This window comes from Lynx rufus, unplaced genomic scaffold, assembly GCF_022079265.1.
Source record: "Lynx rufus isolate CCGP_SWC_20201006 ecotype Redwood Valley unplaced genomic scaffold, mLynRuf1.p SCAF_23, whole genome shotgun sequence".
Lineage (NCBI taxonomy): Eukaryota > Metazoa > Chordata > Mammalia > Carnivora > Felidae > Lynx > Lynx rufus.
In genome coordinates this window covers 9,377,117-9,388,777 of record NW_025814838.1, presented here as the reverse complement: position 1 = coordinate 9,388,777, position 11,661 = coordinate 9,377,117, and the positions used below count along the sequence as shown (strand labels likewise).

Here is an 11,661-nt window from a genome sequence, read left to right as displayed (position 1 = left end):
GGAGGACTGTTTGCTTTTTGTTTGCTCACCAAAAACACCATACAATTCCAAAATCATTTTGGGAGATTTCTTCCAGAACACAGATAATTTCAAATACTGGTAATCTGGAAGAGAAATTTTTAAAAAGCTAAATAAGTGGAACTCCAGCATGGTTTCCCTTTTAAAATACATTACTGGATACATATAGGCCTAATATAATCAAACATGTGTGGGCATGTGTGTGTACACACATGAGTGGCAAATCCGAGGGAAGCCCCTATTAATTACATCAGAGAGCTCTTCTTGCCTTGGACAGGCAAGGGGAGAACAGCTAAATAAATTCATATTTTATCATTTTGCAAAGGATCTGAATTAAGTAGCTTCACTGAAAACTGGTACCACCCTTTTGAGCCATATGCATCAAAGGGCACACAAGCAGACAACATGGGCACCTTTCCGTGTGAATTTTATCTGCATTTGTGGCTGAATAGTAATACCAGGTAGACTGTGGGGTAGAGCTAAGAATGTCTCCTTTCACACCTGGAGGGCTACAGTTCCTGACCCTTGAAAATTAAGTCCAGTTTGGAAGTCACTTCAGATAAAACAATTTGGTGAGGGCTTCAGCAAGCAAGGAGGCAGGGTTGTCAACTCTACATGTAAAAGGCTTCTCCAGGAAGCTTAAGTGGCACGGCAATAAGAAGCTGTTTTGAGTAAAGGGATCATACACAGCTGACACGGGATGGATCGAAACAATGGCAAGAGTGGGCTTATTTTTTTGTTTTTCTGGGCTCAAGAGATCCTCCTTTCCCCCCACGCACCAGGCAGGGGTCTTTGTTTTGGAGGAGATAGATAAAATCTATGCATAATGACAAATAGAAAGCCTGCATTTTAGACCCAAATCTGAGGGTCATAGTTATGTTGGTTTGAAGCCTTTCCAAAGAAGCTCTGGCCAGAGTTTGGATGGGATTAATACTTGCTTGTCCCCTTACAGTGTCATTCTGTAGCTTAGGGTTCCAGGGCCACTTCAAGACCACAACCTTCTCTAGGACAAAGGGCACCTTGGAAAAATCCCAAATCCCAGTGGTCAGCATTATTAGCTGCTGGGGATGGCACAGGGAAGCGATGGTTGACCTCAGCTCTTAGAGGAAGAGTGTGGACTCAGCTACCTGCTATTGTGGCTTGGTGTGTCACATAAATGAGAGGTTCCCAATGACTGGATGGTGCCAAGGCAAAGTCATAGACTATTTCTTTCCTGTGTCCTCACTGGCCACAGGATGATGACACAACCTCTAAAGACATCTTCAAACTGGTAGAAATTCTGCTGTCAAGTGACATTGTGAAAATAAATGCACAAATGAAAACTAGATTGATGCTTTTCTTTCTTCTCTTCCATCTTTTCTCATCTACCAGTCTGAGGGTTGCTCAGTCTGTGGAGATAGGAAATCAGGTTAGCACTTTTAAGTGGGCTACCCTCCCATCTGGAAATAGATTAGACAGAGGCACTAGGTGCCAAACCTGTGAGGTCATGGGGATACTTTTATAGGTTTTCCATTTTTGTCATACTGGTACACCAGCATCTTGATACAGTGTGAGTTGGCTGGTGAGATCCAGGGGCTACTTGTTATGGAAAAGTTATGGTTGGTGTAGAACTGTACAGGTTGCTTTTGGCACTTGAAGAAGGCCTTGAGCGTGGCGGCCGCCATAGTGCGGAACCTCTTGCTGATGAAGCAGTAGAGGAAGAAGTTGATGGCTGTGTTCAGAAGGGCCAGCATGTTGGCAATGTCGGACATGATGTGCACCAGCCAGCGGTTTTGGATAGGTGCCCCATAGAGGTGGTAGAGAATCATGACGATGCGGGGGGCCCAGAGTGTGGCAAAGATGGAGGTAATGGTGAACAAGATGGCAGTAGTTTTCCCTGTGGAATAGCCACGGAGGCGAAAATTGCTTTTCCTCCTGAGCTTGTACACAATGATTGAGTTCAAGATGAAGAAAATGGAGCAGGGCACCAAGTACACGGTGAAGCAGTGAATCCAGATAAGGACGTGATGCATGGAGGTGCTGATGTAGTCTTCAGTCCAGATGTTGGGCCACCAGTAGTAGGGGATGCTGGTCAGGAAGCAGGTGATGTAAACACTTACAATGACTTTCCGGGTGCGGGCTGGGTAGGAGACCGTGTGGTACTTGAGTGGGTGGCAGACCGCGATATACCGATCAATGGTTAATGGAACAGTAATCCAAATAGAAGTGTGGATGGATGAAAATTCCAGCACTTCTATGATCTTATTGGGCACCTGAGGCATCTGCATGTTCAAGATGAAGTCTTCCAACAGGAAGTCCACAAACACAATGAAAAAGAGGACCAAGATGTCAGCAGCAGCAAGTGCCAAGAGATAGTTGTAGGAGGACTTCTGCCTTCTAGCTACCAGCTGAGAGAGAATGATCACTGTCAGGATATTGGCTGTGGAGAGAAGAGAATCTGGTTTATCTCTGAAGTCAGATGACTTCATTGGCTAATATAGGGCCCTAGGCTTATGTTTATGGGTACTTCCATGGAAGCCAAAGGGACCAAACCAGTGCTTTTGAAAGACAGTCTCTATACTACAAATTATAGCTCATGCAGCCATCTGGATACTATTTTGACAAAATTACATACTCGTAATTTAATGTTGTAGGAATAAATAAACTATTCCTCACAATCATTGGAGGTGGTGTTGCCATTATCCTCACTTCAGAAATGAAACTGGGGCCCAGAGGGCTTAAGGAATTCACTTAAAGTCACACAGTTAGTAAGTGCTGGCGACAGGAACCAAGCCTAGATCCCCTAATCCAAAATCCCATGCTCTTTCTTTTGTCCTCATGCATGCAGGAAAATATGGGGTGTTCCCTGCTTCATGTGTTCAGGTAGGAGACTAACCTCTTAAGAACCTTTTTGGAACCTGGATTTTAGGACCTTTCCTTTTTATGTAGGTTTAGTATTGATGGAGTGGAGAAGATCATGACCTTCAGATTAATTTAAAGGTAAATTATATTTATTTTTAGAGTAGGTGCCGATGGTCTCTGATTTATGATGGTTCAACTTACGATTTTCTGACTTTACTATGGTGCAAAAGCTATAGGCATTCAGTAGAAATTGTACTTGGGATTTTGAATTTGGATCTTTTCCTGGGTTAGTGATGTGCGGTATGAGACTCTTGTTATGCTGGGCAACAGCAGTAAGAGCTCCCAGTCAATCACGTGATCATGAGCTCTTAAAACTGACACACTTAACGACCATCTGTACCTGTACAACCATTCTGTTTCTCACTTTCAGTACAGTATTCAAAAAGCTTTGTGTTAGATGATTTTGCCCAACCATAGGCTAATGTAAATGTTCTAAGAATATTTAAGGTAGGCTAGGCTAAGCTATGATGTTCAGTAGATTAGGTGTATTCCATGCATTTTCAATTTTTATGATGGGTTTATCAGGATGTAACCCCATCGTATCAAGAAAGAGCTGTAATCTACAATAGGGTACATAATTAGAAATAATAGCAGGGAGAAGTAAATTTCCCTTCTTGTTCTCCAACCACCCAAATACCCCTCCCTCAGGGTAATCACAGTAATAAATAGTCTATCCTTATATATGTCTTTATAATATATGTATATAGTTTTTGAACAAACAGTAGCAATATATTATTTTTCTTGGTGTGTGATTTGTTTTGAAAATGCATGCATATAATTTCTTCTTCTAAAGTTGTTTTTTTTTTTTTAAAGTAATTTCTGTACCTAACATGGGGCTTGAATGACTTTGAGATCAAGAGTCACATGCTCTTCCAACTGAGCCAGCCAGGTGCCCCTTGACATGCATGCATATAATTTCTGATCAATTAAAAAAAAAAGTCTCTCCGAATAAGACACATCTGGAAAGTTGTTAGGGACTCATTCTAAAATGATATTCCAGTGGATAATATCTATAAGTCATTCTGCACATTGAATCTCATTAATTTTCAGTCGACACTATTAATCCTATTTTGAAAACAGGAGTATCAGAGAATTTATGTCTCTTTTCTGAAGTCTGGTGGTAGAGTTGGCATCTGAATCTCTCTTAATCTCACTTTTTAAAATGTTATACAATAGTTCACTTGTAAAATTAGCTTGTAATATACATATCCTGGTGCACTCTTCACTCAGATTAAATAAATTTTAACATTTTAACATATTTGTTTCAGTTCTTAAAAAAAAAGAACTGACACTGTAGATACAATTGAAGTCCTCTTTGAAACTGTCCCAGGCCCATTCTTTTCCTTCCCTCCTTCTTTCTCTGTCTCTAGAGGCAAACCCCATGCTGTAATCTTCAGGGCCAGATTTGCATACCCTTACTTTTCTTTAGATTGGACCATCCATTCTATATGCTTCTGTTTCCACTCAACATTATGTTTTAGAGACCATATTGTTGATACATGCAGCTCTCATTCACTCATTTTAATGACTATATAGGATTCCATTATATAAAATTACTGTAATTTACTTATTCGTACATACATACAGAGACAAATCTGTACATATATACACATGTCTGTATATATTTCTGTATAATAGGCATGTACACACATGTATGTCTACATATTATGTGCATATATACACATATAGACATGTGTGTGTGTGTGTGTGTGCATGCACGTATAAAACAATGTACATTTAGGGGCACCTGGGTGGCTCAGTTGGTTAAGAGTCCGACTTCGGCTCAGGTCATAATCTCACAGTTCTTGAGTTCAAGCCCTGCATCAGGCTCTGTGCTGACAGTCCAGAGCCTGAAGCCTGCTTCAGATTTGGTGTCTCCCTCTCTCTCTCTCTCTTGGACCCACCCCTGCTGACACTCTGTCTCTCTCAAAAATAAACATTAAAAAAAATTAAAACAAAAAATAAAACAATGTACAGTTAAATTAGTCCCAAGGTTTTGCTATTAAAAACTGCTGTAGTTAACAGCTTGATATTTGAGAGTTTCTCTTGGGTAATATACATGTACAAGTATATTTATTATGTTCTAGAGTAAGTGCATCTTTATCTCTACCATCTACAGCTGAATTGGTCTGTAAAGTGGTTTTACTAACTTACATTCCCAACAGCAGCGTATGAGAGTTCTAGTTTCCTCATATCCTCTCTGTATTTCCTACTGTTAGTTTTTGTTTTTAAGTCTGTGCTATTCTTGCTCTTTTTCAAAGCACTTTGAAATAATATTTTGAAGCAGTGAAGAGTTAAGCATTTATGATATTTATTAGCCAGAATTCAAACCCAGGACCAATGCCCATGCTCTAAACCACTCTGCAATATGAATAATTCCAGGTAGTGGTGGGGGTACCATGCAGGTATATTACAGTGTATACAAAAGAGAAAAATAATGAGTAAATTCTATTTGAAGTCACTACTTAAGAAAAGAGGTCCTGGGGCACCTGGGTGGCTCAGTCGGTTAAGCGTCCGACTTCAGCTCAGGTCATGATCTCACGGTTTGTGGGTTTGAGCCCCACATCAGGCTCTGTGCTGACAGCTCGGAGCCTGGAGCCTGCTTCGGATTCTGTGTCTCCCTTGCTCTCTGCCCCTCCCCCACTTGCACTCTGTCAGTCTCTCTCAAAAATAAATAAACATTAAAAAAAATTAAAAAAAAAGTCCCATTAAAGCAAAAGTTTATTCATGCATTCAACAGTGTTTTTGTGCATTGATTATGAGCTATGCCCTGGGAGGAGATGTTGACCAAAATAGACATGGATGGTCTTGCCTTCATGGAGTTTAGAATCTTTTAGGCAAAAAACCAAAAAGTTAACTGAAGAGCCACAGTAGAAAATATGTAACTGGAAGCTGTAAGTGGTATGAGTGATAAATAAAAGATTTACTGAGGAAATGATGTTCAAGCTGAAATTTGGAGAACCAGGAGGAAGTAAATAGGCAAAAAGGGTGAGAGTAGAAAGTGTGTTTCAGGCAAGGAAAACGGCATATGCAAAGGCCCTGAGATGGCAAAAGCATGAAGAGTTGGGTTTATTAAGGCAAGGAATGCTAATGTTAATTTTCTACTTGCTTTGTATACATTTTTGTTCTCTCTCTCTTTTAAAAATTTTTAATGTTTATTTTTGAGAGAGAGAGAGACAGAGCCTGAGTGGGGAGGGGCAGAGAGAGAGGGAGACACAGAATCTGAAGCAGGCTCCAGGCTCCGAGCCGTCAGCCCAGAGCCAGATGTGGGGCTCGAACTCACAGACTGCAAAATCATGACCTGAGCTGAAGTCAGAGGCTTAACTGACTGAGCCACCCTGGCACCCCTTCTCTTTTTTTAATAGAATGCACATTTTATTTTATTTTTATTGTAGAGAGAAAGCAAGTTGGGGAGAGGGGCAGAGGGAGAGAGAGAGAGACAGAGAGAGAGAGAGAGAGAGAGAGAGAGAGAGAGAGTCTTAAGAAAGCCACATGCTCACTGTGGAGCCCGACAGGGCTCAATCCCATGACCCTGGGATCATGACCTAAGCTGAAATCAAGAGTCGTATGCTCAACTGACTGAGCCACCCAAGCACCCACACACTCTTGCTGTATTGTGTTGAAAAATGTTCCAAAATGTTTTATTCATTTAGAAATCTTTTCAAAAAGTATTTAGCATCTACCTTCTGTGTGCATGGGCCCATGGTAGAAACAAATTGGTGTTCAGAGTCTCCACTCAGAAAGTATAGAAAAACACACAAGTAACTAAGTATTAAAGAGATAAATGAGAGGGGCGCCTGGGTGGCTCAGTTGGTTAGGTGTCTGACTTTGGCTCAGGTCATGATCTCACGGTTTGTGGGTTCGAGCCACACATCGGGCTCTGTGCTGAATGCTCACTCAGAGCTTGGAGCCTGCTTCAGAGTCTGTGTCTCCTCTCTCTGCCCCTCTTCTGCTCATGCTCTGTCTCATTCTGTCTCTCAAAAATAAATAAAGATAAATTAAAAAAAAAAAGATAAATGAGAGAGAACACACAGGTGATTTAAGAGGGATTGGTGAACACACATAGAATGATTTGGGGGAAGGTGTGGGTCAAAAGTCTGGCTACTTTGATCTAATCATATACACTCAGGGCTTCGTAAATTCAAGCTGTAAAATCAGGTCTGATGGTTACGTATCAAAGAGCGTCAGGACTCTGGATTAAGTGTGTGGAGTCTGGGGCTGGGCTGCTGGAGTTTAGTCCTGGCCCTACTGCTTATTGGCTCTTTGCCTTTGGGCAGATTTATTCAATCTCTCTGCATGTCAGTTTCCTTCTTTATAAAATCGGGTTAATAAGAATATCTCCTTGAGAGGGTTGTTTTGAGAATCAAGTGAGATAATTTTTACAAAGTGTTTAGAACAGTGCATGGCATGTGGTTAAGTTTTCAATGAATGTTAGCTATTGACTGAGAGTCCACTCCTTTAGCAAATTTTAGCAGAGCATTTCCTATGTGCCAGGCATTGTATGAGGTGTTGGAGATGCAGGGGTTAACAAAATGCACAAGTTGCTTTATTGTATGGTGAGGAAGACAGACAATAAATAACTATAAAAATGTACAAGAGAATTTCAGGCAGCATACTATCCAGAATAAAACCCAGGGATGAGACAAATTGATGGGAGATTATTCTTTAGGTTAGGAAGTGACATTTGAGTTTAATTAAGGGTGAAAAGAAGGTTATCTGCCATGAAAAGACTTGTGGGAAAGGAATTCTAGGCAGTGGGAATGCCAAGTGCAAAGGCCCTGAGGTGGCAATGAATATGGTCATGGAACAGAAAGAAGGCCTCTTATCAGTCCTATTATCATCCCCATTTTATAGATGAGGAAACTGAGGATTGGATCTTTAGGTTATTTGCCCAAAGCCACATCCGGAGTAAGTGGGAGAGCCAGAAAGTGACTCTAGTTCTTTCTGACTTTATGGCATGTCAAGTTCTGTGTTGTTTATTTTTGATCACAGGAAAGGGTTCTCAGCTGGAGGAAAGTGATTTCCTGTTTCCTGGGTTGCCCCTGACTTAGAACTAAGTGCTGTCATTTCTCTCCCATGTTCCTGCCCCACCTGCCAGCCTATAAGGAAGCAGGAATGGATAAATGCTGGGGTCTCCCCAGGGGAAAAAAAAAAACCTTACTATATGTTCGGCAGGGAGTGACTCTTCACCACTGTCTCTTACTCCCCAGATGAATGCTATTTGAAGTGTGGTGCTAAAAATTTTCCATATCCAAGCTCTTTAAAAAATATTTCAGCCCCATCTAATTAATGCTTTAAGTCAGGCAAGTCATTGAGTCCAAACGAAATTGCTACGTATTCCTATTTGACATTTCCTTAAGTTTCTAGTAATTGTCTCTCTTGAGAAACTAACCCACAGACACTGAGTCTCCCGTTTCTTTTGTACAGATAGATTTGCCCCCAAGGCAACATCAAGCACACTTAGGAGATCCTTGGGATGAGAGAGCATGTGTGAGCCACAGAAACTTGGAGGGGAATGGAAAGATGCCTGTGTATTGATTTTCTGAAAAAGAAATGAGAAGGTAGAGTTTTCAACTCTTAAGGTTTCACATTTGCTGTAATTACATCAAGAAATCCCTTCATTTCTTTGGTGGCACATTTTCCCCCAAAGAAAAGGAGTGGTGTTGATAGGGTCTGTGCGTATTTATAATGGGTGAAACAAACAAACAAACAAAGAAAACAACCAAAGAAACCAAAGTCATCACCGCCTGATATTCTATTTCTCAGGTTTTCTCTCAAACTAACCAGCCCAAGACTCTGTTGTTGTGGAAACCTAAGCAAGCCCCAGTGAACTTCACAATCAAAATGTCAATGCTTCAAAAAAGCAAATCCTTTCTGTCAATGGTGTCACAGGGCAGTTTTAAGCTCCTGGGTAATAGAAAGCCCGTGTTTTGTGATTGCAAAGCTTCTTGGTTATATTCTTGGGGGAATTAATTTCCTGTACTTTGCAGCTTACTATGCTCAAACCTGAGAGGATTTGGGGAGTGGCTGAAAGAACAACATGGGTTTGGCTGTGAGACCCTACCACCGAATGGCCTACTGGTGCAGAGGTAAAGGGTCAAAGTTTTCCAGAGGTATTTTCTGTGTCTGTGAGGAGTATACGGTTCTGTAGGTTCCTTAGAAGAAGTAGCTGGAACAGAGCATTGACTGGGAATTTTGAGTTTATCTCTCTCATTTCTGCTGGATTTCTTTTTTTTTTTGTCATTGAAAATTAGTTTTTTCAATTACAAAAGTAAAACATATACTTATAAAAACTTAAACATTATATTGACATGTAATTATATCATTATTAGCTCATTTTTATTGAGCATTTACCTGTAAGCATCTTAACAGACCATATATCACTTAATTCTTCACAACCACCTATGAGGTTGGAACTATGATTTGAGAGCATCAAGGCTCAAGAGAGGTTAAGAAACTTGTTCGAGGTCACACAGCAAGCTAGGACATTAAACCAGGCTTTCTGCCTCCCAGTTTATATATTTAACTACTACATTAGACATTGAAATGTGAAAGTCTGTCCAAATCCCATTTTCCAAAGGTATTGTAGTGCCTAGTCTCATAGATAGCCCTTAATGAACCACATGTCTGAATATTCATGCCTTTGGGTAGTCTCCTCCCCTTGAATTGGAGCTGGTCCTGTGATTTACTTTTGAGCAATAGACTATGGGTCTGTACATACAGGGGTGACCTTGTATGTCCAGGTAATATGTGGGCCTTCTGAATACTTGGTCTTGGGATGTTCCATTTTGGAACCCAGCTATGAGAAGCCCAAGTCAGATGGAAAGGTGTGCAGGACTCTGGTTGAAAGCTCCAGGTGATCTCATAGCCGAATCCAACATTAATTGTCAGCCATTTGAGTGTGCCATCTTTGATGTCCAGCTCAGTGGAACCCCAAGTGACAGCAGTTATTATAAATTATAAATGTAATTAGTAATAATAATTACTGCTACACAAGGAGATCATACAATAAAACTGTTGTGCAAATTGATTTTTTTTGAAATTAGAAATAAATCGTGGATTTTTTCCCATGTCAATAATATTCATGAAATATTCACCTATGGCTGAACATTATTTATTTTATCTTATTTTTTGTTTGGCCACTGTAGAACTTCATTAAGCGTCTTTTCGTTTATCTGTAGAATAAATTCCCAAAAGTAGAAATGCTGGTTTAAAGGGTAACACAGTTTTTTCCCCTTCTTCCTCCCTCTCTCCCTCTTTCCATATCTCTCTTTCTTCCTAAAGGCAGCTAAGAAAATTTGTAAAAAGGAAAAGAACTCAGTTGAAACTACAAAAGGATTTAGATTAGGCACCAAGAAGAACTTTTTGATTATAATGGCTGCTATGTGAATGAGAGCAGGCCAGATACCACAGTTGCTTGGTTCATGGAGGTCTTCAGAAGAGGACAGAGAATTTCTTATCTGGGCTGATTCCTGAGGTTCCCTTCTGCAAATCCTCTTTTTCTGCATCCTAAATTATGTTCTTGTGAATTTCACCATCCTTGGTGACTTAAATGCATCTCTCCTCCTTAAAGTTGTCTGTTTTTTGCACTGGAAGAGTTAGGCCTATTGTCCTACAGAAGTACAAGGACCCCTAACATTGTAAGCAATTTCAATGGTGTTATTTTAGCTGTTCCTGGGAGATGCCCCAAGGATAGATTTTTAGGAGAAGCAATGTTTAAGCCTCCCAGGCAAGAAGTCAGCACTGCCTTTGTTTAGATCAGCTGGGGAGTGGAGATTGAATTGTGTGATGGGCATTGACTCTTGGAGGTTGTCATCTCCCTCACTGTTACCTGTTCCACTCTGGATCATGGAGGGTAGGGAAGAAGAGGGAATAAAGCATGATGCTGACGACTTGGTGTTCAGTCTTTTTGGCCTCCATGGATGGTACTAGAAGGTCTTCAGGTGGTTCTGCCCTGAGGGCTCCTAGGAGAGGAGCAGGGAAGGAATTGAGGGTAGCTGTCTTGCCATGTGGTTCCAACCTCAGGCACTACTAGCTGGCCAGTGGCCATCCTGTCTCTTCATTGTTCCTCTTGCTCCAGGGCAGAAGTTTGGGAATGCAAAAGTCTTTCTTGCTTTTGGTTATTAGTGGCACAAAACTGACTGTGGACTAGTGAGGACAGGCAGTGGGTCCCAACCCTCACCCTATGGGAAAGGCAGTCCTTGAGGGATGGCTTCCAGATTCCCAGGAGGGCTCTAAAGAGCCATTTGGGTTTGTTGTTGTTGTTCTTTGCAGGCTTAACCTCACCCAAAATATCCAGGTACATAAGAACCTATCCTAGTTGGAAGAGTTTGTGAAGTGTAATGTTAATCTCTCTGAGCCTCAGTTCCTACACCTGTGAAATGGGCATCATAATAAACATACCCCCGTTGGTTGTTATAAAGATACATGAAATACTGTGTGTGTAATGCTTAGCATAGTTTTTGGCACATAATGAGCCCTCAGTAAATTTTACCTGTTGTTTCTTTTTACACCTATGTTACCTATTGTTACATTTTACACCTGGCAAGTGCAGTTCAGCAGACAATTATTGAGCTAGAGGCCAGACACTGTGCTGGGAGCAGAGATGAGTCAGAGAGAGTCTGAGCTCTCCAGGAATCCCAGAGAAGATTCTAGTTTCCCTTAAACTATAATTCCAGGCACTAATAATCCTGTCACCCTATCCTGAAATTCTTTATTGCCTTTAACTTAATCCCTCTAGCT

At 41.0% G+C, this 11,661-nt stretch overlaps 1 protein-coding gene across 1 annotated transcript in view; it reads right to left on the bottom strand.

Annotated features, from left to right (window-relative positions):
- Window positions 1-1,502: 1,502 nt before the first annotated feature.
- The window catches only part of GPR139 (G protein-coupled receptor 139), a 38,050-nt gene continuing 27,891 nt past the window's right edge, over window positions 1,503-11,661 (bottom strand). The window contains exon 2 of the mRNA XM_047087193.1: window positions 1,503-2,437. Within this exon, the coding sequence (XP_046943149.1) occupies window positions 1,503-2,437 (935 nt within the window). The remainder of the gene's footprint in view (window positions 2,438-11,661) is intronic.